Source organism: Euprymna scolopes, chromosome 5, assembly GCF_053919585.1.
Source record: "Euprymna scolopes isolate OS-2025 chromosome 5, ASM5391958v1, whole genome shotgun sequence".
In the NCBI taxonomy this organism is placed as follows: Eukaryota; Metazoa; Mollusca; class Cephalopoda; order Sepiida; family Sepiolidae; genus Euprymna; species Euprymna scolopes.
Genome location: NC_136486.1, coordinates 10,736,463 through 10,763,220, shown reverse-complemented (window position 1 = coordinate 10,763,220; position 26,758 = coordinate 10,736,463). Strand labels below are relative to the sequence as shown.

Below are 26,758 nucleotides of genomic sequence, written 5' to 3'. Positions count from 1 at the left end.
TTTAAAATTTTACATAAAGGGTATTCAACAAGCTTTTTAATCAGTTTTGGGGTGAAAATTTGGCTGCCAAGAGGTCAAAGTTTACATAGTTGACCTTTGCAGACTCTACCAAACTCCTCTGCCAATTTTGGGTCTAAACATTTGAAATGTTAGATGTAGGTTACCTGGACATGAGTCAAACTTTTTAATATATATATATATCCACATAAAGTTATGAACAGTACATAGGTCCTCGAGCAAAGCCGGGCTGAACTGCTAGTGACATATATTCCCGTAACTTACTCCATCCACTGCTAATTCTTACAACCCCTGTGCTCCAAAACTTCTCAACAACCTCAATAGCTTCACCATCCAAATATACTTTCCCCACATTTGAGTTCTTGTACTTCTTTAGAACAAACGTTTTATGAAGAGAGGAGAAAGTGGATCTAGAGTTTACTTTCAGCATCCTCATAACTCTCACTTGCCTTATTTTGTTCTTTAATCATCATATTACATGAGCAATGTTTCTGACAAAGAGGAAAGAACTGCTGTTTTCTAGGTCAGAATCTATTCCATTTAACACATATCATTTGCAAGTTTTTGAATTTAGAGTAGTATTTTTTTTTTAGTTTCTTACATCAAGTGGTTTTGTGCCTTGTGTAGAACAATTTCTATTAAAAAAATTTAAAAAATAAAGAAATTAGTTTGGGATACTAAATTTGAAACTAGCAGTCACTTAAAATGGCACTATAAGTATATCATATAAATCATGTATCTCCATCTCAAAGCAATTAGAATTCATCCTTGTTTTTCTCCAACAGAAGTTGAACTGAGTTGGTCAACAGGGCACAGAACCCACAGAAAATTCTATCTTTTTGTGAGAAAAACAAAATTTTAAAAGACCCAAGAGAGCAGATCAAGTGATCCATCGGCCTAAGTGGGCAAACACCTAGAGATGTTGTCACAATAAAAACACTGGTTCAGCTTCAGTAAGAGCATCGTCTGGCCTATAATTTGTCTCAAACAAATGTCTTCCACCGAAAATTAGTTGAAATTCAGATAACATTTGCACTTTCATTTGTTACTATCAGGGCTACTTATCGTCGTTGCGTAGAGCAAAAAATGCATATTAAAAACTAACTACTTTTCTCTCTTTCCTTCCTCTTCATCCTTCTCATAAACCCTACTTTCTCCCCCGCCCAACCCATTCCTCTCTAGCTTGACAGACACACAGACACACACGGAGACAGCTGTCATTCATATATATATATATATATATATATATTTAGAGTCTTTATTTTGTAGTTTTTTACTTTTAGCTGGATATAGGAACATACATACATGCAGACAACTGCCATTTATATAATAAAGTCAGTATTCCATGGAAATTAATATAATTATAATACAAAAGCATTATTATTATAGACATTTTTATGTTATTTTTTTCTATTTAACTTAATTTCATTTTTACCGTCGAACTAGTGAGTAATTCTAATTTTTTATATTACTTTCATTTTATTCTTCAACAAAAAATACACAATCATCAACAGAGAAATAAGTTAGGCTTTTGATAAAAGAGAAAAATGTTATGAAAAAATACTTACATTGGAGAAAAATGTTGTATAGTTTTGTAACATCCAAGACATAAATGGCAATCGCACTCTTGGCACCAAATGTGAGTTCCCGTGATGTAAGCTTCGCACACATTGCAATGGAATCTTTTCAAGAAGAAAACAAAAAAAAATAATTTAGGAAAGAAGAATTCAATTTAAGACAAAATCAAAAATTATCAAAATATACTTTGTCCACTTTTTTTGTTTTTTTACTTGAAACCAATTGTGCCGCAGCCTCTTTTTCTTCAGATTTTGTGCCAATCATCTGCGTCGTCATTAAATACCAATTAAAAAATATTTGCATCTGTTCTTATAAGTTTTAGACAGGGCACAAAATTAATTACTAACCTCACAGATCACACACTGTCTATGATGTTACAGTTCCTGCCACATCACTGCAGAGTTGGATCCCTATACTGGTTTTTACAAGTACTTTCATGGAATGTGTTCAGAAAAACCTACTGCACTTATACAGCTCCCAACATAAATACTCCCAACATAAATCCTCCCAAACCAGGATTAGGGACAAACAAATTCAACTTGCCTCCTCCCTTGAGGCTCGCATTCACAAATATCCGTGGGCTTAGAACTAATTTAGCTGATGTTGAAGCATTTCTCTTAACAAATACCCCGGATATCTTAGCACTAAGTGAGACTAACCTTCACTCCTCCATTCCCTCTAACCACTTTAACATGCCTGGATATCTCCCACTCTGCCATAAGGACTCTGACAGACATATGCACGGACTTGGAGTTTACATTCGTAATACCCTTCCCTTGACTAGAGAAACAAACCTAGAAACAGATGATCAAGCCTTTATGTGTTTTAGACTAAACATGCAACACAATATTAGCTACTATTATTTTCTCTACCGCTCTCCCTCAACTCAGGACTGCACCATAATAAACAAAGTATCTGACAGCATAGACACGGCACTGTCCCTCGACACTAGCGCACAAATACATGTATTTGGTGACTTTAATGTCCACCACAAAAACTGGCTTGGATTCTCTACTTACACAGATGCAGCGGGCAGTACAACTCATAGCTTCACTATATCTCACTCCCTATCACAAATCGTTAATGTTACTTTTCCAACTCGTTTCTCTGACCAGGCAGAACAACACGCATCACTTTTGGATCTATTTTTGACCACAGTTCCTGATGATTGTATAACGAATGCCGAGAGCTCACTTGGGAATGCTGATCATGCAGTGATACTGGTTGAAATCGCCCTAAACTCTAGAGCCAAAACGGAAGAGCCAGTGCTCAAAACGAGATATTATAAAAAGGCTGACTGGGAAGCCATCAGGGAACTAATTAGAGATGCCCCATGGAGAAATATTTTTTCTCTCCCTGCTGAACAATGTGCAAACAAGACCACTGACTGGTTCAAAACTGCAATCGAAGCGCATGTTCCCATGCGGAAATTTTATAGTAAGCCCCACTCTCCCCAATGGTTTACGTCGACTTGTGTAACTGCCATTGCTCAAAAGCAGCATGCATACCAGAGGTTTAACAGACATGTCCAATTCAAACAGACTGAAGTATATAGAAGCTAGAAATAACGTTAAGAAAGAAATAGCGACAGCTAAGAGAGAATTTACGGAAACCACTAAAAAGCGCATCAAAGCACAAAAACTAGGAACTCGAGACTTCTGGAAAATCTACAACAGTGTAGTAAATAATGGGCAATCAACAATTCCCCCACTAACCAACAATCACGAGGTTGTCTCCTCAGCAACCGACAAGGCTAACATGCTTGCCAGTCGGTTTGCCTCAAACTCCACACTGGACCCTTCCAACCACCCCCTACCTGACTTTCCTTGCGGACAGACGTCACGCTAGACGATCTGAAAATCACCCCTGCTCAGGTGCATGCTATCATAAAAAACCTTGACACTTCAAAAGCATGTAGACCCGATCTTATCCCAGCTGTGCTATTAAAAAAGTGCTCAGCCGAAGTAGCTCCAGTTCTCTCCAAACTCTACAACAAATGCCTTAATGAAGCTTGCTTTCCGGGCAGTTGGAAAACTACTTCTGTTGTACCAGTATTCAAGAATTCTGGCGAAAGGACTGACCCATCAAATTATCGCTCCATTAGCCTCCTCCCACTTTTTGCCAAAATATTTGAGACCATAATTAACCATGCTTTAGTCAATCATCTTACAGATGCTAAACAATATGGATTTAGACAAGCCCGTTCCATAGCAGACATCCTAACTGTGATCTCTGAACGTATATACCATTCACTGGACAAAGCGGGGGAGAGCAGAGCGGTGGCTCTAGATATATCTAAGGCTTTTGACAAGGTATGGCATGAGGGTCTCCTCAGGAAAATCAGATCATACGGTATCATTGGTAGAATACATAACATAATTAAATCCTTCTTAGATAAGAGAAAAATCCAGGTTGTTGTCGAGGGTCGTACATCTAAACAATATGATATAAATGCGGGGGTGCCCCAGGGTTCTATCCTTGGACCTCTATTGTTCCTGATATTCATAAATGACCTCCCCGACAAAATTGCCTCTGAGATGGGTATATATGCTGATGACACTACACTCTATAGCAGGCACGACAGGAAGATGAATGATCACATTTCTAAAGAAATGGCAGAAACACTAGAGGAAGACCTCCAATCTGTGGTGAAATGGGGACAAAAGTGGATGGTCGCGTTCAATGCTGCCAAGACTAAACTAGTTCCATTCAATAATTACAAGAAACCCTTTCTACCACCTATAGCAATGGCCAACAACACTTTATCTGAGAGTACATCTTTCAAACTCCTTGGCCTAACGTTCACAGGAAACATGAGTTGGAACAATTACATTGAAGGCATTGCCAGGGCCGCTGCAAGAAAGGTGGGCTCTCTCTACCGTGCTAGAAAACTACTAACACCCGAAAGTATCCTGTACCTCTATAAGGCCACCATTCGCCCATGTATGGAGTACTGCTGCCACATCTGGGCTGGTGCATCTGCTACTAGTCTCGCTCCTTGACAAGGTTCAAAAGAGAGTCGCAAACCTGATAGGCCCTGAACTGGCATCTAAGCTTCAACCTCTGTCCCATCGACGAAATGTTGCATCCCTCTGCCTTTTCTACAAGTATTTTAATGGTGAATGCTCTGACGAACTGCAATCACTTGTGCCCCCATGACGTGAGCACCCTCGACAAACCCGACAGGCTGCTAAATCCCACCCCCACACTGTAGAGATCCCTAGATGTAAAAGATCTTTTTACTCCAATAGTTTCTTCCTCAGAACCGCTAGAATCTGGAATTCCATTCCAGGTCCCTGCTTCCAAAACAGTACTGATGTTCAGAAGTTCAAGTGTAACATGAACCGACATCTTGCTGCCCAAATCCCTACATAGTACCCCAGCAGTTGTTGCCCCTGATAGTAGCCCCCTACACCAAAGTGGCAATTTGCCTTGTTTGGGGTGAAAATGTAATAAAAAAATAAAAAATAAATACTCCCAATATAAATACTCCCAACATAAATACTCCCAATCCACTCAATTAGCAGCAAAATCCTATTCCTTCACGAGGTCACTAGATGTCAGAAGATTTTTAATCTAATGACTTTTTCCCCTTGGACTGCTTGTCTTTGGAATTCTCTCCATGTTTCCTTGACTGTACAAACATGCAGAAATTTAAATGTAATATGAACAAACTTTTGCAGACAAGCTCCACCCCCACCCCAAATCTGCCCTCCAAAATATCTGATTTTAGGATGAAAAAAAAACATTTATATAAAGGAATTTTAAATTTATAGAAGATAATAATAATGCCGAAATGTAACTGAAGCAAATTAAAATATAATCGTGGAATAAGCTCTGCAGATTAACCTTTATTAGTGCTAGGACGATTAATCAGAATCAGAAATATCGGAGCATCTTGGAAAATCGGTATCGTAAAAATTTTAATGTAATTTCCGATTCCAAAATGACTTAATTTTTTTCTCAACAAAGATGAAAAAAATCTTTTATTACAAGTTGTTCATTTACAACATAAAACTAAGGGCCACAGAATAGGTTATAAATCCCATTTGTAGATTTAATATCAATTCTCTGAGTCTAATTTATTTCTCTTATTGTTTAATTTTTTTTTTTTACAAACGAAAAACTACTTATCAAGGCCAAAGGCCACTCGAGGATAAGGGTTAATAAGTGAACGGTAGCCAAAGGGACATGGTCGGAGTAATTATTAGTAGTGGAAATTTGGTAAATTGGATTACTTAGGGGAACAGCTGATCAAGAACTTGTTTCCGTTGGACTTGAAGATGACCATATTATAGTCAGCCAGAAAGCAGGCAAATGGAAGAGAGTTCCACAGGTGTGCAGTTCTAAGAAAGAAATTTTGTTCATGAAATCTATGTTTAGGTTTAGGCACAGATAAAAAGTGGAGGAAATTAATGATAGTGTTTTCAGCTAGACAAGTGTTTCTCGTGGAAGTTTGACGAGGGAGGACCATAGATTGGAGCTCAAATGAGCACTTGCCATGACAATAACGATAAAGCAGAGACAGGTTCGCAACATCTCTTCTGTAGGAAAGAGGTTGCAGAGAAGAGAAAAGGGCATCCCTCACTAGGCTATGGTCTATTTTGAACTCTGTTAAGGCAGGATAAGATCTTTCTAGCACCTCCTGCCCAGATGAGGCAATAGTACTCCATCCTTGGACATACTTGGCTCTTATATAGGTAGAGAATTGCATCAGTAGGGAGATATCTACTGGATCGATAGAAGGATCCCACTATTTTCCCAGTGAGCTTGGCAACAGATTTGATGTACGTGTTCCATTTCAGGTCAGGAGTAAAGATCAAGCCCAAGAGTTTGTCAAAACATTGAGACTCCCTAAGACGAGAAACATTCATTTCAATTGATGCCAGATGGGGATCAGGACATTGAGGATGTAAAGACAGAAGCTTGATTTTAAATGCATTCAAAGTAACCAGCCACCTTTTTTCCCCATTATACCACATGCTCAAGATCAGAGGAGAGAGAATTAGAGAGAACTTGGTCATTTACAGTCTTTGGTGTACTGCCATAGATTTTAGTGTCATCAGCATAAATGTCTACAAATGATCTAAGGATATGATTTGGAAGATAATTGATGCAGATTAGAAAGAGAGCTGGGCCCAGGATGGACCTCAGAGGGACTTCAGCATTAATACTGTGAGCTGATTTCTGCCCATCAACCACTACTCTTATGAACCTATTAGAGAGAAATGATTTAATTAAATTTCCAGCTTTACTGTAACTGGAGATCTTGTGAAGTAGACTTTATGCCATACTCTATCAAAGGCCTTTGATATGTAAAGAACAACTGCCCTAGAAAGGAAGCCTCCATCATGAGATTCGCTAATCCTATGAGATATAATCGTAAGCACATCTGCTGTAGATCTAGCAGAACGGAAACCATCGTGTATGTCACTAAGAAGTTTATTTCTGCTGAGGTGATTGACTACTTCTCTATTTAACAGATTCTAGCAACTTACTCATGACGCACAGGAGACTTATAGGTCTGTACTGAGAGGGAGATAACCGATCACCTGAATTCTTGAATACAGAGCATACTGACGAGGTTTTTCAGGGTGTTGGAACAAAGTAAACAATTGAAAGTTTACTTGCTTATTCTCTTAGTAAATCTTTTTGCACCTATTCACTAAACATCTATATGCCTCCTCTCAGGGAGTTCACAACTGATTATTAAAAGATTTAAAATGCTCTGTGTGAGGTTTTTCAATTTTGTTAGTGCAGGCTGGACACCGTTGTTGTCTGTCATCAGCTTCTGAAATAATTAAGGTTTTACGCTACTTCTTCGCTCTGGACGCAACAGAAAAATATAAATGAAAATCTCACAATGAGTTTATCAAAATCATTATATAAAATACATAAAAGGGAAACCATTTAAAAGTTTTCCAAATTAAAAAGGAAATTATATCTACATTTAAATTAATACACACACCCAAAAAAGAATGTGATTCAAGCATTTGTTACTGTAAATAACAGAAAAAGATGAAAACCAAGAATCAGGTGTCATTCATTTCAATTGAGGCAAAATTACGGACCTGAGCATTGGTGTTGAAAAAAGAGAAGCTTGGTTTAGAGGCATAGAAGAAGCCACATTCTTTCCCATCGAACCGCTTGCTTCAGATTAAAAAATAGAGAATCAACAAAATTTCAGTCATTAATGCTCTTGAAAGTGTTGCCATAAACAGTTGTATGAATGTCAATAAATGATCTTAAAATATGATTTGAAAGATTATTAATGTAGATCAGAACAAGAGTTGAACGCAGAATAGATTCTTGGGTCACAATGGCATTGATGTTTTGTGTTATAAATTTCTGTCCATTAACTCAATATTTCAATAAACTTATCAGAGGAAGGATTTGATGGCTAAGACATTTCCAACTATTCCATAGCATAGTCCTTTCTGTCAGATCCTATGAATGGTTTTTGATGTGTCAAAAGTTATTGCCCTAGAACCATTTGGAGATTTACTGATCCTAAGCGATATTATAATCATCACATCAGGATGAAATCCATATTGCTTGTATCTAAGTAGACTGCTTTTGCCAAAGTGACTGACAACTTCTTCATTTATCACAGATTAAAATAATTTACTGTTGTGGTCCTGTAAGAAACTGAAAGAACATCTTTCTACATGCATATATAAACTATCTTGTAATATCATTAACTACACGTGACAAAAGAAACAAAACACATGATCCACCTTTCACATATTTTGTTTATGTTAGTTAACATTATTTTCACCATGTTAACATTTTTGGGAATTATTTTAACATAAACAAGCCAAGCAAGCGAGGTCCTCCTTCACAAGTTAAAAATTTACTTTCACCATGACTAATGTTTGTATAAAAAAAAAAAAAACCCAAGGCATGGTTATTGAGAAAAGTGCAAACAAATAAATGGATGAACAATTTGGAGGCAATTTTACCTTTATAATCGCCCTTAGGGGGCAACCAGACTTATTCTGGAAAATCCATTCTAGCAAAAATTTATTTTCACCATAACTAATGTTTGTGCAAAATTTCAAAAAATCCAAGGCATGATTGAGAAAAATGCAAACGAAAAAACAAGAGGGAATTACTAAGTCCAATCCCTCCTTTGTCGAGGAACCAATAATTTTTATCCTAAAAAATGCTTTTCACCTTGATAACATTCTGTTTTGATTTTTACAATATCAATAAGGAGCATAGTAATAATCATTCAGCTAACTTGGCAGTGCCAAGACCAATTATGTCACAAGACAATCTGGTATTTGGTGAAAACAAAAATTAAACAGAAAAGTGATTACAACAAATAAAGAGTATGATTATCCATCAAGTCTCAGTGGCAAGTACGCATAACTTGTGCATAATGCGGGAGATATACTTTCCCAGTCTTTATAACAACTGAAAGAGTTTATTATTATGCATAGGGTAGACACACCACAACACTTACTTATGGTTCATAGATTGATTGGTACAAGGCACCCATCAACCAGAATTGATATCATTTAATTTTGGTGATACGAGGATGATTAGGGTTTCAATATTATTGAGCCGCAAACTAAAAAGACTATTGTAAATGAAGCATGTTGCTTCGTTCCAGGAGATTCACTGATTTATTATGATTTATCTGTGTAGTAAAATCTGAGATAAGCCATTGAAAACAGGATAAACAGGACAAATAAAAAATATGAGAAACACGAGAAACAATTGAAAAAATAAAACTCACATCAGATGGTAGAGATCATGGTCTTCTTTATGTTCCTGGCTATCCTTGTCTGTTCGTAAACAACCTAAAACAAAAAAGAAAAGTTACATTAAACCCGAAAAAATAAAAATGCATTTAGATCTGGAATATATTAATCTATGGTTTGGAGTCTGCAACACCTTTCAAACTAGCTCCGATTGTATTGGCTTGTCTTTTTGTCAGACTTTGCCTGCATTGCCAAGAGAAAGACCCTAGTAACTGGGCAAACCTAGGTCTCCTTATCACTTGCCTAGCCTGCATCTGAAGAGGCAACTCCAGCTTTGACTTTATAGCCACAGCAGACACTGCAGTGTACCAAACTAGATGCAAAATGCTATTGTCTTAGGAGAGGAAAGGTTGCCATCATATTCGTGTATCATATGTGGTCAGACATCTTTCTTTTGTCCTCCACATGACTGGGTTTCTAGTTGGGATTCAATTCTATGGTCCAGATCTTTTTATTTAATCTAATCTCAGAGAAATATCACATATAGACCATGGTATTCATTGACCATACTTTTTATATATCTAAATTTTACCCAGACCGAGCGGTGACTTATCAAGAGCAGTCACTTAGCACATTCTGTTCAATATATAATGATGGATTTCGGTAAATCCAATCCAATTTTTTATGACTTGAAAATTTAAAACATATTTGTTGTATTCTCAGTTTATTTCTAGAATAAAAATCATTAGAATTTTTTACAAACTAAAGACGTTTTAAAAACCATTATTTTGTAAGGTTAATTTGAAAAATTTTTTTTTAGATGTTAGAAAATATTTTATTAAATGACTAGCGGGGGTACTCGGCGTTACCCGGTTGTTTGGAGGTGTGTGCGTAAGGAGTGGGGGTAAAGTAAAGAATAAGTGAAGAAATAACCCTGTTTAAATATCAAAATAAAAATAAAAACGATGTTAAACTTCTGTAAAAAATTTGGCAAAACCAAAACAAAAAAAAAAGCAGCGAACAAACGTAAAACTTCTTTAAAAAAGAAATCGGGGAAAACAGAAAGCATAAATCAGGTAAAAAGATGATGGACATGTTAGAAAAAATGAAAACAAAAAAAAACACAGCGCAAAGTGGAAAAAAAATGGCATAAATAACCCTTCGATTCGCTTAAATCCAATGGTGAGTTTCACCCAGTAGAAAACATAGAACGAAAAGAAACGTTAAAATTTAATTCCATTTTTTTAAGCAACTACAAACCCAAACCGGTGTTTCTTTGTACCGTCCCTTGTGAACGGATCCGCAATGGTGTAAGTGGTAGTGGGGGTAGGAGGAATTTATTAGAGAGAAAAGATTTTACAACTTCCATTGATTCTAACTGATTTTGGCCATGAACTCTCAGCAGAAAAAATATAGGAATCCACGATTATCGAGGAAGTGTAGAGGTAATATGCCTATAACACACCTCAGATAATGGTCTGCAGTTTGTGCATATTACATTTGCATGAATTGTCTTTATTTTCAATCCTATTAAGGTCAAAATCAGAGGGGAAAAAAGGAGTTCATTTTATATATATATATATATATATATATATATATATAGGGATTAAATTATTATTTTTTTGTTTTTTTCATCTGAGACTTTCAGTGTAAGACACCTTTTTCAAAGAAGACAATTGATTTTTTTTTATTTTTCCAGTGTTATTAACTGAGGGTTGTTAGCCCGTCATTAAGAGAGAAAAAGATACATCCAGTATTGTTGACAGTTGTTGTGAGTCTATAGTCGGTGTGTATGTGCATGGTTTGACACAAAGACTTTCTGTTTTTACTAAAGTTATATTTTATGAATTAAAAGAACATTAATTATTTGCATCATAAAGTGAAACAGTTGCAGGATTTTATGACATAACGAACGTCGTGATTTTTATGCTCAAACTGTAACGGATCCAATTTATGGTCAAGTGAAGCAGAAAGAGATGTTGAAATGAACTTTGTTAATCTTCAGTAATGGAAAATGCTATTCATCTTCGTTAAGGTGATCTGCCAGTCTGCTGGTGTTTCACTTTTGTAATGCGTTTGAAATGTTTCCAAGAAACAGGATAGTGACACTCGCATAAAATTTACTATTTCCAAGCATTTTAAAAAGTTTCCAATGCATGGGATCAGAGGAGTAAAGGTTTTGTCTTTTTTTTATTCCTGGAACTCAAAAGAATCAAAGAAGTAAAGGAAAGAGGTCTGGTCAGATTGCTATCAACAAAAGGTGCAAGTCTATAAATGGTCCACAAGTAATCTTTTTTACTATAAAAATCTGAAAAATATCTTTATAATGTACGCACTTGTCACTGCATGAAAATGTCATATTCCAAAAATCACGTAAATCGATCAAGTAGTTTTTTTTTTATTTAAGAAAATCAAATATTATCGGACGTTTAATTGAAGATGTGCCACGCGCAATCTTGTTTGAGAGATAACGCCACTAACGACCCCTGTCGGAAATATGGGTCAACAAGGGCAGTACATGCAAACCATCGAATATTTTATCAATCAAGTACTTTTTTTTTAAGAAGATCAAATTTTACGATTTTTAGAGATAATAAATAAATAAATTGATTTCTTTTAATAAAGAGAATGTGGAAAACACTAGTTTTTTTTTTTTTGTTCGTTTGAAAACCGACTTTAATAAGCAAAGTACTTTTTTTTCTTTTTTTTTTAAGAAAAAACAAATTTTACGATTTTTAGAGATAATAAATAAATAAATTGATTTCTTTTAATAAAGAGAATGTGGAAAACACTAGTTTTTTTTTTTTTGTTCGTTTGAAAACCGACTTTAATAAGCAAAGTACTTTTTTTTCTTTTTTTTTTAAGAAAAAACAAATTTTACGATTTTTAGAGATAATAAATAAATAAATTGATTTCTTTTAATAAAGAGAATGTGGAAAACACTAGTTTTTTTTTTTGTTTGTTTGAAAACCGACTTTAATAAGCAAAGTACTTTTTTTTCTTTTTTTTTTAAGAAAAAACAAATTTTACGATTTTTAGAGATAATAAATAAATAAATTGATTTCTTTTAATAAAGAGAATGTGGAAAACACTAGTTTTTTTTTTGTTCGTTTGAAAACAGACTTTAATAAGCAAAGTACTTTTTTTTCTTTAAGAAAAAACAAATTTTACGATTTTTAGAGATAATAAATAAATAAATTGATTTCTTTTAATAAAGAGAATGTGTCTTTGGGTTTGTATTACTGTACACAGATTCGAAAAAGTTGTCAAAAAAACAAATAAATGTTATCAAAGGCAAGATAAGTTACTTTTCTACTTAACTGGATAATTTTTTAGTGTTTTTATTCAATGTAACATGTTTATTCAGTTCGAAACACATGCAGTGTTTACCGATGTATTGGAAAATTTAAAATGGCGCCGGCTTCTCTGTTGAACACGGTATGTTTTTTTTTTTTTTTTTTTTTTTATTCAATTTTCACCCCAAACAAGGCACAGTGCCACTTTGAAGCAGGGGGCTACTATTAGGGAATTAATTAGCGGGGTCATTATGAAGGGAGAAGAGTAGAAAGATGTTTGTTAACATTACACTTGAACTTCTGCATATCATTGCAGTTGGGAAAGCAGAATCCCGGAAGGGAGTTCCAAAGACCCGCAGTTCTGGGGAAGAAACTATTGGAGTAAAAGGCTTTCTTGCACCTAGGGATCTCCACTGTAAAGGGATGAGACTTAGTAGCTTGTCGGGTTTGTCGGGGGTAGTTACGTCGGGGAGGTACAAGTGTTTGCAGTTCGTCAGAGCATTCACCATTAAAGTATTTGTAGAACAGGCAGAGGGATGCAACATCTCGTCGATGGGACAGAGGTTGAAGCCTAGATGACAGTTCAGGACCTATCAGGTTTGCGACTCTTTTTTTAACCCTGTCCAGGAGCGAGAGACAAGCAGCAGATGCACCAGCCCAGATGTGACAACAGTACTCCATACATGGGCGAATGGTTGCCTTATAGAGGTATAGGATACTGGCAGGCGTAAGTAGTTTTCTAGCACGGTAGAGGGAGCCAACCTTCCTTGCAGCAGCCTTGGCAATGCTCTCAATGTATCTATTCCAGTTCATATTCCCTGTAAACGTTAGGCCGAGGAGTTTAAAAGAAGTACTTTCAGGCAATGTGTTCTTGGCCATTGCTATTGGTGGTAGAGAAGGTTTCTTGTAGTTATTGAAGGAAACAAGCTTAGTCTTAGCAGCATTGAATGAGACCAACCATTTTTGTCCCCATTCCACTACGGATTGGAGGTCATCCTCTAGTGTTTCTGCCATTTTCTTGGATATGTGTTCATTTGTTTTCCCCTCATATCTGTTATAGAGAGTGGTGTCATCGGCAAATATACCCATCTCCGAAACAATATTATCAGGGAGGTCGTTTATGAATATCAGGAACAATAGAGGTCCAAGGATAGACCCCTGAGGCACTCCCGCATTTATGTCATATTGTTTGGATGTACGTCCGTCGAGGACAACTTTGATTTTTCTATTACTTAAGAAGGATTTAATTACGTTATGAATTCTTCCAGTGATTCCATATGATCTAATTTTCCTTAGAAGACCATCGTGCCATACCCTGTCAAAAGCCTTAGATATATCAAGGGCCACCGCTCTACCCTCCCCTGTTTTATCCAATGAACGGTATATACGTTCAGAAACTACAGTTAAGATATCTGCTGTTGAACGGGCTTGCCTGAATCCATATTGTTTGTCAGTCAAGAGTTTAGCAGCTGTTAGGTGCTGGACTAGGGCTTTATTAACTAAGGACTCAAATATTTTGGCGAAAAGCGGGAGGAGGCTAATGGGGCGATAATTTAGTGGGTCAGTTCTTTCACCAGAATTCTTGAAGACTGGTACCACAGAGGCGGTTTTCCAGCAGTCGGGAAAACAAGATTCGTTAAGGCATTTATTGTAAAGTTTGGACAGAACTGGAGCAACCTCGGCAGAGCATTTTTTTAATAGCACAGCCGGGATGAGATCTGGTCCACATGCTTTAGAGGTGTCTAGGTTTTTTATAATAGCATGTACCTGAGAAGGGGTGATTTTCAAGTCGTCAAGTGTGGCGTCTGTTCGCAGAGGAAAATCAGGGAGTGAGTGGTGTACCGAGTTCAGTGTGGAGTTTGAGGCAAACCGACTGGCAAGCAGATTAGCCTTGTCAGTTGCCGTGCAAGCAACCTCATGATTGTTTGTTAGTGGGGGAATAATTGACTGTCCATTATTAACTACGCTGTTGTAGATTTTCCAAAAATCCCGGGTTCCTAATTTCTGTGCTTCGATGCGCTTTCTGGTGGTTAATGTTCGGGAAAATGAGTTAAAAATAAAAAAATATACAAAATACTGTTCAAAACCCACCGAATATATGTCAGCCTATGTCACGGTAACATATTGAGCGACTTTCTAACAGTATTTTGTCTAGTTTTTTTTATTTATAATCCCTTTTCCCAAACTTACCGTGTGAAAGAGAGTTGGGTGCCATTTTAAATTTTCCAATACATCGGTAAACACTGTTTTTCGAGCTGAATAAACATGTTACATTAAATAAAAACGCCAGAAAATTATCCAGTTAGGTAGAAAAGTAACTTATCTTGCTTTTGATAACATTTATTTGTTATATATTTGGTGTTTTTGACAACTTTTTCGAATCTATGTGTACAGTAATACAAACCCAAAAAGAGTTTTCGACATTCAAGAAAAAAAAAAAAAAACTAAAAATAGTCGATGGTCTACCCTCCACATTATCTTTATTAAAAGACACATTCTCTTCATTAAAAGAAGTCAATTTATTTATTATCCCTAAAAATCGTAAAATTTTTTTTTTTTTTAAAGAAAAAAAAAGTACTTTGCTTATTAAAGTCTGTTTTCAGAGGAACAAAAAAAAAAAACTAGTGTTTTCCACATCCTCTTTATTTTACGATTTCTAGGGACTTCTTTTAGAAATCCCTAGAAATCGTAAAATTCGATTTTGTTCTTAAAAAAAAAAAAAAAAAAAAAGGTACTTGATTGATAAAATATTCGATGGTCTGCATGTACTGCCCTTGTTGACCCATATTTCCGCCAGGGGTCATTAGTGGCGTTATCTCTCAAACAAGATGGTGTCTGGCTTTTTCTTTGATTAAACATCCGAAAATATTTGATTTTCTTAAATAAAAAAAAAACTACTTGATCGATTTACATGATTTTTGGAATATGACATTTTCATGCAGTAACAAGTACATACATTATAAAGATTTTTTTCAGATTTTTATAGTAAAAAAGATTACTTGTGGACCATTTATAGACTTGCACCCAACAAAATAGCCTAAAAATGCGGAGGTGACTATCACAAGAAAAAACAATCAGTGAATGAAAGAGTGATGCAAACATTTCACGAACCTCCCGTGATTGTGATGCATGATGTGCAAAGGTCAAGCGAAAAACACTGAAGGCACTTGTAACGACCATTTGGGATTTTGTTGTGACATCCATTGCAAACAACTTGGACTTCCAAAAGATAAGAGAATTTCGAGATGAAATCTTCAAAATCCTAAAAAGAGGAGACGATAAAAAATAAATTATTTTGATTGCAAATGAAAACAAAAGATTTGCTTTTGTCAGTTTTACAATAAATCAATTCTTTTTAATGTTGAAACAATTAGAAATAATTTGTTGTTGAATATAAAATTTAAAGTATACTAGCAGGGTGACCTAATGTTGCCTGGGATTAAATGATGATCAGCGAATGTTTCACACTCCCATATTTTTATTGTCATCGAAATCGATTGTCTGTTCTAACTGGGAACCCATTGCGATGCACCTGGAGGAAACTTCACATGCCTCTCACAGTGACTAAGTTCACAATATATTGTAGTCTACATTCCACTGTAGAGAATCTTGCTTTTTATAAAATTATGCTTGAATTCAAGTTAAAAATAAAAAAGTCAAGTATCCTTGTGAAATTGTGCTATGAACAAAAACATTCATTTTGAAAGTGTCCATCATATCAAAGAACTTACTGTTGATTATACAGTGGCCTTTCTGCTTTTGTGGTGATAAAACTTCTCAAATGCACTTGTGATGTTAGGCTGTGTAAGATATTAACTTTGGTCAAAATCGCCTTTTCCTTCTTTTATCAGATTATTTCCATTATTAATTATCAATACTTATCAAAGACATTCAGACACAAAACCTATCTAAGAACACTGCCAGGCACATAAAGTACTTTTGTGTGAAATTTCATAAAAATTGACCCAGCTGTTTTCAAGTCCATAGGGAACAAACGCAGACAAACAGTTCCTTTTATAAAATAGTAGGGATAGAGATACGTGCAATGTTGTTGTCCTTGTACGTTTCAGAAACATGTGAATGTCATCATCATCATCGTATGAATCTGAAAATTTTATTGTTGACATTGGTTTCCCTGATATTGTTTCAATCAGAATTCTTTCTAGAAAGATATTGGGTCTTTACAAGAGGGACCACATGAAGGTTTCCAACATCCTAAGTAAAAGTTATTTTTTGTGGCACAAACTGGATTTGAACTTGGAACACTCAGATGGTCAATCAGTGTTGTTAACCACCTGCCCACCATCACGTCCTTGAGGTGAATGTCATGCAATTTGATTTTGATTATTCTGCGGATATCCTTTGATAAGAAAGCAAATTCAAATACGTTTTTTAAACTAAAAACAATTTTTTTTTAAAAATTGCCTTTTTCTCTGGTCCATTTTTCTCTTCAAATGAACACAAGTCTTGTTTGTTTGTCTTCTTTAACAGTTTGATATGGCGTTCGTATTCTTCAAGCTCGGCTTCTTCATCAATCAAATCTGGCTGACAATGTTTGGTAATCAAATTATCTACAAGAAAAAAAAGACATTTTATTTCAATAAGCAAATCAACCAAGATAAAAGAAAAGTAGAATTTTTTGGTTTATTTTTTGACAATGAAGAGGAAAGTCAAAGTTAAACTAAAAAATTATTTCAATGTAGATACAGAAATTTTTTAACCAATTTTTAGAAAAAGTGAAATCATTCTTGCAAAAAATATTTCAATAAAAAGATGCTTACCATATTGATAAAAAACACCACATCCCATAATATTTGGATTTTCAAGAGCAGAATTGAGATTTCAACAATCCAATTCATGTAAATTGCTACATAAATTATTGCTATGAATATTGGATTATGCTTGGTCAACTTTTCATTTAAAAATAGGCATAAAAAACTGGTCATCTCTAGCATCATGAACCCAATCATGAATGCGATCCTTTTTATACTCTCACTCCTAACTCTGAACCCCATAAAAATTTCTATAAATTTTAATTTTCAAGATATATAAAAATCAAATGTAATTTGATGTTTATGGATAGCTGGCTGGAACACAGATCCAACTATGTTATTGTAAAAAACAAAAAAGCATCTTCAATTTGCAATTTATAAATAAGTAAAATTCTGTCATTGCTGTTAATGATCATGCGATGATTTCATAAATTAAAAAAATACACTAAAAAAACTTATAACACCACCATTGAATTTTGTGTTAAATTTTAAAAGTTGTTTTATCTTGCTATAAGATCTTATTTTCAATTGCATCCCTCCATCCCAGACAAACAGAAAGACAAAACATTTATATTACAAATACCAGTTTTGTTATATACTTGTAATTCTTTAAAAAAAAAAAAAAAAAAAAAAATCCAGAGGTTGCCTATTTGAAGGAATTTTAGTAAAATAGGTTTAAAAAAAAAAAAAAAAAAAAAAACAGCTGAAATTGAGATGAATTTCTTAAGCTGAAGACCACGACCTCCAGCCTTACTTGTGTGTGTGTGTGTGGAAAAGGAAGGTAAGTAGCTCAAAATTAAAAACTAAAAAAGAATTTGGATGATGCATTCGTGATAAGTAGTAAAAATGCATTCAAAATAATTTCAAATAAAATATCTTTGTAAACAAAAAAGTCATGGCTAAGAAAAAGACACTGAATGCACATGTGAAGAGAGGAAAGAGACGGGAAGTCATTCTTTAATAAAACAAAAGTCATCTAACTCACCTACCCTCTTCATGAATTGTTTGTGGCAAGATTAACATTTTCAGAGAGAATTGTCAGAAGATGAAAAGGAAGGCAAAGAAAGACAAGATGGAGAAAGAGGGGAAAAAAATAGGAAAAGAGAACACGAAAGAGGGGAAAAAAATAGGAAAAGAGAACACGAAAGAGGGGAAGAAAGTGAGAAAAAGAAATAAAATCTAGCCAAATAGCAATGAAAACATAAGTCTCTAGCAATTTAACATAAATCAGATTTTTCATATAAAGAAAGTAAAAAAAAAAAAAGGTATTTCAGCAGAAAAGTGAAGAACTATCCAGGAGAAGCTCTAGCTATTTAAATGAAAATCCACTTTTTGGGGATTTAAAAAAAAAAAAAAAAAAAAAAAAAAATGATTTTTTACAAAAAATTATAGAACTCACATCTGCACGCTAGTTAATGCTTAGCAACGTCATCAATCGTTTCTGTTGAACAATTGAGCAACAAAGAATTAAAGAATTACTTACCCTTTGCCACTTGGAAAAGGAATGCAGGTAAATCGATCTTGTGGATAAATGTTAAATCGTAGACCTGCAAAAATATTTAATGTTTGAATGAAGATGTAGTTTAAGATGTTTTGTCATGTATACTAGACATTATTCACGGACAACATGAATTGAAATAAATACATAAAAGATACTGCCAAGTCTGCTGCAAAGGTGGGATCCCTATACTTTACTAGAAAACTTCTCAAACCTACCAATATTGTGTATCTTTAAAAAGCCAACATTGTTGGCACATCTGGGCTGGTTCACCAACCACTCATCTCTTCCTTGGGCAGGATACAAAAGATAGTCTTTAGCCTAATAAGCACTGCACTACCAAGCTATAATCTCTGTCTCATCATCGCAATGTTACATCCCTGTGTTGTTTTACAAATACTTTCACAAAATATGTTCTGCCAAACTTACTGCATTTGTACTTCTCTCAACATAAATATCGTTGACCAATAGCAAAATCCCACCACTTCACTGTAGAAGTCTCCAGATGCTGGAAAACTTTCTACTCTAGTAGGTCCTTTCCTATAACTGCTTACCTTTGTAATTTCCTCCCTACTTCCTGTTTCCCTCACTGTACCAACATGCAAAAATTTAAATGTAATGTGAACAAACACCTCACTTCATAACTCCCCACTTATGATGCATCCTATGAATCTAGCCTCTGATTCACACTAACCTCTAGATATACAAGAACGAAATACATCCTTACATGGAGTATTGTTGCTACATCTGAGGATTACTCTTTCCTGCCTTAACAAGGTACAAAACCATCTTTGAAATCTAGTGAGTGAGGACCTTTTCATCCCCCTACTTCCTCTATCTCACAAAAGAGACATTATGAGTCTATCTCTGCTCTATCGTTACCTTTATAGTAGGTGCTCGATTGAGCCTATGGTAAAACTTTTCCCTTGTAAAACTTTCGCAACAAGTACAGGGTGAAACTATAAAATTGTCACCCATCCTAAAAAAGACGACATGATGCCATTTCCGTTTGATGAAAACCAGTTTTCTTTTTTTGTTGCAGACCATCTACTAGTTGGCCAGTTGTGTACAAATCCCAAGAGCGATAGGAGCCTTCTCTCATGTTTGAAAGTGACAATGTTCAATGAGCGAGATTGTAGATGCACTGCTGTACAACTCTATCGATCCAACTTATGACAACAGGACCTTGCCAACACCCTCAAAATGCATCGCTGGATTGCCATAAATAACAGGGACGTGCCCAGTGTGATGAAAACAAAGTTTTTGGCCACGATTATGGTCTTTGGTACAGTTTCAAGTGAGCGTCACATCATGCCACCTAACATCTTTTAAGTCAGCTTGAAAGTCAACACCAAAGTGTACCTGGATGTGCTGAAGAGTGTGCCGATCCCCTGGTGCAATCAGTTGGCCACTGGCAGGCCTTGGGTGTGGCAGCAGGACTTGGTGCTGGCCCACAAGTCTAAACAGAACTAGGCTTCGCTTCAGAAGGAGTGCTACGACATTGTACCCTTCTCTCACTGACCTGAACCCGCTGGACTACTTCATTCGGTCATGCGTAGAGAACATTACCAACATGACCTACCATCCACCGATCTCTCGCTGGCACTTTTGAAAAAAGCATACTCCTAGTTCCGGACTCGTATTGAGATAGTGATTGAGGCTGAAGGCAGTTACATTGAATAGATGTCAGTACTACTACCATAATCAAGTTACCTGAATTGATTTTTTCAATAAAAGTTTTAAATAAATAAATAAATAAAAGTTTTAAATAAATAAATAAATAAAAGTTTTAAATAAATAAATAAATAAAAGTTTTAAATAAATAAATAAATAAAAGTTTTAAATAAATAAATAAATAAAAGTTTTAAATAAATAAATAAATAAAAGTTTTAAATAAATAAATAAATAAATAAAAGTTTTAAATAAATAAATAAAAGTTTTAAATAAATAAATAAATAAAAGTTTTAAATAAATAAATAAATAAAAGTTTTAAATAAATAAATAAAAGTTTTAAATAAATAAATAAATAAAAGTTTTAAATAAATAAATAAAAGTTTTAAATAAATAAATAAAAGTTTTAAGTAAATAAATAAATAAATAAAGCTGCAGTTTTGTTTTCTTTATTGCAACACTTATCATTCCACTCTGTACTCGTCTAACTGTAAACAATTTCCCTCACTGTCTGTGCTTAAACTAAACAAAAATTCAGTAAGCAAAGTTTATTTCCTAGAACTCTGGAACACACTACTGTGGAGCTGCTTCCCAGCTTACTATAACATGTTTTCAAGTCTAATGTAAATAATTCTTGTTTAGCCATTTTAAATCATACTAAGTTCCAATTACTAATCATCACAGCGTTGTCTCACTGTCCATCTAACACTCATTAACCCTCATCTTAGAGTTGCTTATAGATCTTAATAAGCAATGACCCTCAAGCAAACAAACAAACAAAAAAACCTTATGCTTCATATGGGACAAATAAAAATTTTCAAATAAAAAAAAATCTTGTATGAAATTTATGAGATTTTTTTGAATTTGAATGATTGTTTTCTTTTAATAAAATATTTGCATCTTAATGTGTTCCAAAAACAGTTTGTTTATTCAAAGTTTTTTTTTTAATTTTTAATGATGCTTCTAAAGCCTTAATACAAATTTTTATACGTTTAAAGCGGACATGCACTAAAAAAGCTCATGCACAGAAAAGATTTACATGATGTGTACTTAACAATAACAACAGCACGCCTTTGATATAACACAAGAATACATATTTTATTTGGAAGGGAAAAAAACGAAAAAAAGCAAAAGAACTCTTTCATTCTCTGATGATGGATCTGATACTGTTTGAAATTAAGAAAGGTTTCATCTTTAAAAAAAGAAAAAGAAATAAAGGAAAAAGAAATTTGAATGATTTTTTTTAAGCTCTGATCTAACGTGTTGTTGAAAACTGTTGATGGCCGCTTTATAGATATGTCCACTTGCATAATAATAAATAGATCTTAATCCTCTTCTTTCGACCTGATAGGTTTGTTGGCCAAAATTTCAGACAAGATAGAATGCTTAATACATGGAAGAGGGGATAAGCATGTAAACAGCCTAATAAAAATGATAAAAGAGACATATTTCTAAAGTGAATCTAACAATTATTTGTGGTTGTTATTTCACTTACCTGCCAGCTTATATCAAGCAAATGTAGAAGGTAAGCTTGATAACAATTGAAAGCCGCCTCTTTTGCGCTGAAATGAAAAAAAAATATATTAAAAATAGAAACGTATCAATTTATGAAATAATTAGAAAAATTTTGCAATTTTAAACTGGTACAAAGAAAATAAAGATTGATGAAATTTGTTTTGGAGATCTGATACTTTTTTTTTTAAATAATCTTGCGAACAATACGTAAACTGCAAACAGCAGTAACAGGAAGTGACATTCAAAATGAATGATGCTCAACAACGACCTGTAATGACATCTTGGTAATAAAAATCAAGATTTTTCAATTTTATATTCCTGAATTTTTGAAATGATGATTATTTGTATTAACTGGATTCTTCAAACTACTGTTCTCATCTTGAGTGTTATTTGCACAATATTTCGGTCAATGTAACCTCCAACCTTCTTTAGATGTATCTTGTTAAACTTCAGAATCTTTCTGCTGAGCTCAAGAATCTGCAGTAACTTTGGATAGAACTCTTTATTTAATTCATGGGGGTAGCATGCTCTTGTTCCATCAACCAATTTTACCAAGTACTTAATTCACATCACACGTCCTTGTGGATAAAGTATAAGTAAAATTCAATTGTAAGTTACACTCGTATAAAGGTTGAAGGTTCAATCCTCAGTGCGGGTGACACTTAAAAATAAAATGGCAAATTACTTAGGAATCTACCCAGTCACGATTGATGGAAGAAAACCATGCTATCCGTGTAAATTAAACAAAGGGTTCCGTTCGAAATTCTGCACAGATTCCTCGAATTTGACAGAAAGATTCCCAAGTTCAATCTCAAGATACACCTGAAGAAGGTTGGAGGTTACATCAACCAAAATGTTGTGTAAATAACACTCAAGATGGGAAGAGTAGTCCGAAGAATCCAAATAATATGAATTTTCAATTTTATGTTTATTAATTTCTGAAAAACCTTTTTACAAGTCTGGCACATAATGGCAACATTATTGCCAACAGCTAGACTTAAATCAGAAGTCAGCATTTGAAAAAATATATTTAGGATATCAAAATATTACACTTTAAACATTTTAGAATTTGTGTCATTTCTAAAATTCAGCAACTTTGACTTGTTGAACTATTTTACTTGTAAAAACAATCATGTTTCTTGTCAATGTCAAAAGTTGCTTCGTAAAAAAGTAGAGGCTTCTTTCAATGAATAATTTTTTTTCTGTAAATGAAGAGACAAACAATTATTGTTGAAAGAATAAAACTGAGAAGACTCACCTTGATAACTCAGCATTCTTAGAAATCTTAAATGCACTAATCAATTTGTGAAGAAGATTATAGAAAGATTCTTGGATTTTGGATTCTAATTCCAGACCACAGCCATCAAGTGACTCACAATAATGCAACGAGTTATTTTGGTAGGACAGCAACTCTTGAAAAAATAAGATGATGGGAATCTGAAATAGAGTTTGGATAAAAAGTTGCTTCAATTCTGGCATTGACAACATCTTGTTACCTTCATTAAGGAGGTAATGTTTTGGGTCGAGTTTGTTTGTTCATCTCTCACTATGTTTGTATACAACTTTGCATCTACATCACTTGACCAATTGTTATTAAACTTGGTCAAAATATCAGTCATGATCTAACTAAGAACCGATTTCACTCTGGGATATCTAGGTCAAAGATCACAAGGTAAAGGCCACATTTTTTGGTAATAACTTTGGTTCTGTTTATTGTAGAGATTCACTACTTGACCCATATTGAAACTAACAAAGTCCATGACTTTTGATCTTGAAAAGTTTGATCAAGGTCAAAATTTTGACAGTATTTCAACTTTTCCTGTCACTCCTCCAACTTCTTTAAATCAATAATCTAATGTATCAATGTATATGTGATGAGAACTGAGGAAATAATATTCCAATAATAAATGGAGGGATGGAGGAGAGGCAGTCGAGGTTGTATGTTCATCTGCGTTTTGTTCTTTATTTTAGGACTTCTTGATCAAGTCTCCGGGTGAGGACGAGACATTGATTGGTATTAGGTTTGGTTTGGTCTTTTTTCGTTTTCCCATATACAGATATATGTGTGTGTGTGTGTGTGTGTGTGTGTGTGTGTGTGTACGTATGTATGTGTGTATTTAATATACTACTATACATAATATACACATAATGACATTGACACACTGGTTCTCGTCAGATCATCAAAGTTAAGCAACATTGAGCCTAGCTAGTATCAGATGGGGGACCATTTGGAAATTCTAGTCATCCTGAAACTATCTGCCGCTGGTATTTAACAATATCGACTCAGGAGAGGTGTAGTTAAAGATTACACAACTCTTACCACAAAAATTCCACGTGCAAACATCCTTACAATGGCTATCCACAAAACCGAAGGAAGTCACCATATGTGCATATATCCATTTATTTGGATATATATGGTTACATTTTGTTTGTTTTTTCATAGGATCAAATCATGGAATTGTTGTTTATTTAGCATTATAGCTTGAATTGTTTATCTTCTTATGAGGTCTTGTCTTCCTTACTTGTCAGTCTTATATGCCATTTCAATAAAGAACTGATCCAAAATATTTATATACTAGCAGAACCAGTGTATCGGCGTTGTAAAGTGGAAGTATGCCCCGCCCCCACCCCACCTATATATAAAAAAAAACAAAAACTGTTTTTTAGTGGAAGCCACTGCCGGCACAGTATAATATCAGGCACTAGCGCCCATGGCCAAAATAAATTTACCATGACGAAGTACAGACACATTTAACATAATTCTGCATAATTCTGGTCTGTCTCCTCTTGTGATGAGAAGCATTTAGCTTCAAAATGCCATGGACTAAAGAGGTTTTTCTTTAAATTTTCTCTTAACTTTTCCTTATTGTTCCGATCATATAATAAAGTTATACATAACTTACTCCTCATCTTTCATTTAATATTGTTTTTGCTCCTCTTGATAATGCTGAGTTTTTATCTTGATAAGTTTTGCTTTGTTAAAGATTTACTCTTTGATAACATTATTATTATTTATATATATATATATATATATATATATATAAAATTTTTGAAAGTTTCTCTTGAAAAAAATTAAACAGAACACTATTATGGTAGACTTATTTTTATTCCATTCATTTGCTAAATGATTTTGTTTCCTACCGTTACCAATTATAGGAATTAACCCTAATTCCCTTCTCTCTAAAAAAATTAGTCTTTAATCACGCGAGAAAAAAAATTAGTCTTTAATTACGTGAGAAAAAAATTTAAACTCACAATAGATTATTTTATTTTTATTTAAAAAAAATTTTTTTTTTTTTTTTACTTTTCCATTTCTTTGCTATTTTTTGTTTCTACACATTTTTAAGATTTGCTCAGCATATTCTGACGGTATATGTCAGGGGCAGGCAAACCCGGGCAGACGCTTACATACATGGTTCACAAAATGCACTAACACTGATTTTTGTTTGGAATGCATTTTAATTTAAATTTTGCTTGAGGAGAATCAGTATCGTTGCTATCATCAAATGGAGTGGGGGGAGGGGTAATGGTAGGAATGGTTTGATGCAAAAACTCACTTGAAGAATATCTTCTTGGGTGCTCATTTCATAAACAAAATCTCCAATGAAATTATAAATGTCAACGAGGACATATGCATATTCAGAACGTTCTTTCAACATTTGTTGCACCCTGGAAATAAAAAAATTAAAAAAGACAAAAATATCAACAAACAGAAACATTGATTATTAAAGGAAGATAAATATTTGGGGAAATATATTAGAAAATAATAATGAACATCATCATATTCGTTTTAACGTCTGTTTTAGAAATTGATTTCCAAACTAGATTTGGCCAGATATTTATTTATTCCCTCTTTCTGTTTAATCCATCCTTATCACTTCCTCCAATGTTTTCCTTGGCCTTACATTGCATACTGGCCCTGCTACCTCAACTGTTCTACATCTAACCCAAGAATTCTCATCCATTCTTTCAATGTAAGCATACCATCAAAATCTCCCGTTCTACATAAACCTGATATTATCCAGATTTAATCTTCATCAGAACTAATGTTATATATGAGTGTATATCATTCGATACCGTTCTGTTTTTTTCTTTCAACTGTATTCTTGATGACACCAAATCATATCCATTAAGTACTGCTGTTTTTATCAAATAAATGACAAATTCTTTGGTTATGAAGACAGTCACTTTTATTTGACATATGAACATGTGGTGTGAAGTGGGAGAGAGAGAATGGAATAACAGCGCAACTGGCAGAATGCGTTCAATGCATGTCTCTTGGCAGTCACTGAATTTTTTGTTAAACTCATTTGGTTTTATTAAGTTTGCATTTCATTGTTCTTGATGTAATCTCTATATTAATCCAATTGTGTAACCATTTCTCATGTATATACTTTTTACATGACTCCATTGTTTTTTATTTATTTACTATTAGCCAAATATTGGAAATCAAGATATGAATTAATTTTTTTTTAAATACTATTAAAAACAATTATAAAATTAAGTCGATCAGAATGCATTTCAGTTTCTTCATAAACAAGTTAGCTATTTTAATATTCTTAATAGACGAGGGGAAAAAATATAAATTACTCTGTGACCCTTTAAAATTTAAAAATAATTAGGAAAAATTTAAACTTGCAAGCAAGAAGTCATTTAAGCTGGCTTTAAAATTCTTAGGAAATCATTTAATTAAAAGATTGA

General features: G+C 34.1%; 1 protein-coding gene across 2 annotated transcripts in view; it reads right to left on the bottom strand.

Moving 5' to 3' along the window:
- The window catches only part of LOC145276705 (zinc finger ZZ-type and EF-hand domain-containing protein 1-like), a 156,518-nt gene that overhangs the window by 61,874 nt on the left and 67,886 nt on the right, over window positions 1–26,758 (bottom strand). For both annotated transcript variants that reach the window (XM_080127901.1, XM_080127902.1), the window contains exons 26-33: window positions 25,615–25,726; window positions 23,316–23,494; window positions 22,038–22,104; window positions 18,857–18,920; window positions 17,027–17,172; window positions 15,713–15,863; window positions 9,341–9,404; window positions 1,587–1,700 (exon numbers count right to left, since the gene is read on the bottom strand). In XM_080127901.1, the coding sequence (XP_079984027.1) occupies window positions 1,587–1,700; window positions 9,341–9,404; window positions 15,713–15,863; window positions 17,027–17,172; window positions 18,857–18,920; window positions 22,038–22,104; window positions 23,316–23,494; window positions 25,615–25,726 (897 nt within the window). The remainder of the gene's footprint in view (window positions 1–1,586; window positions 1,701–9,340; window positions 9,405–15,712; window positions 15,864–17,026; window positions 17,173–18,856; window positions 18,921–22,037; window positions 22,105–23,315; window positions 23,495–25,614; window positions 25,727–26,758) is intronic.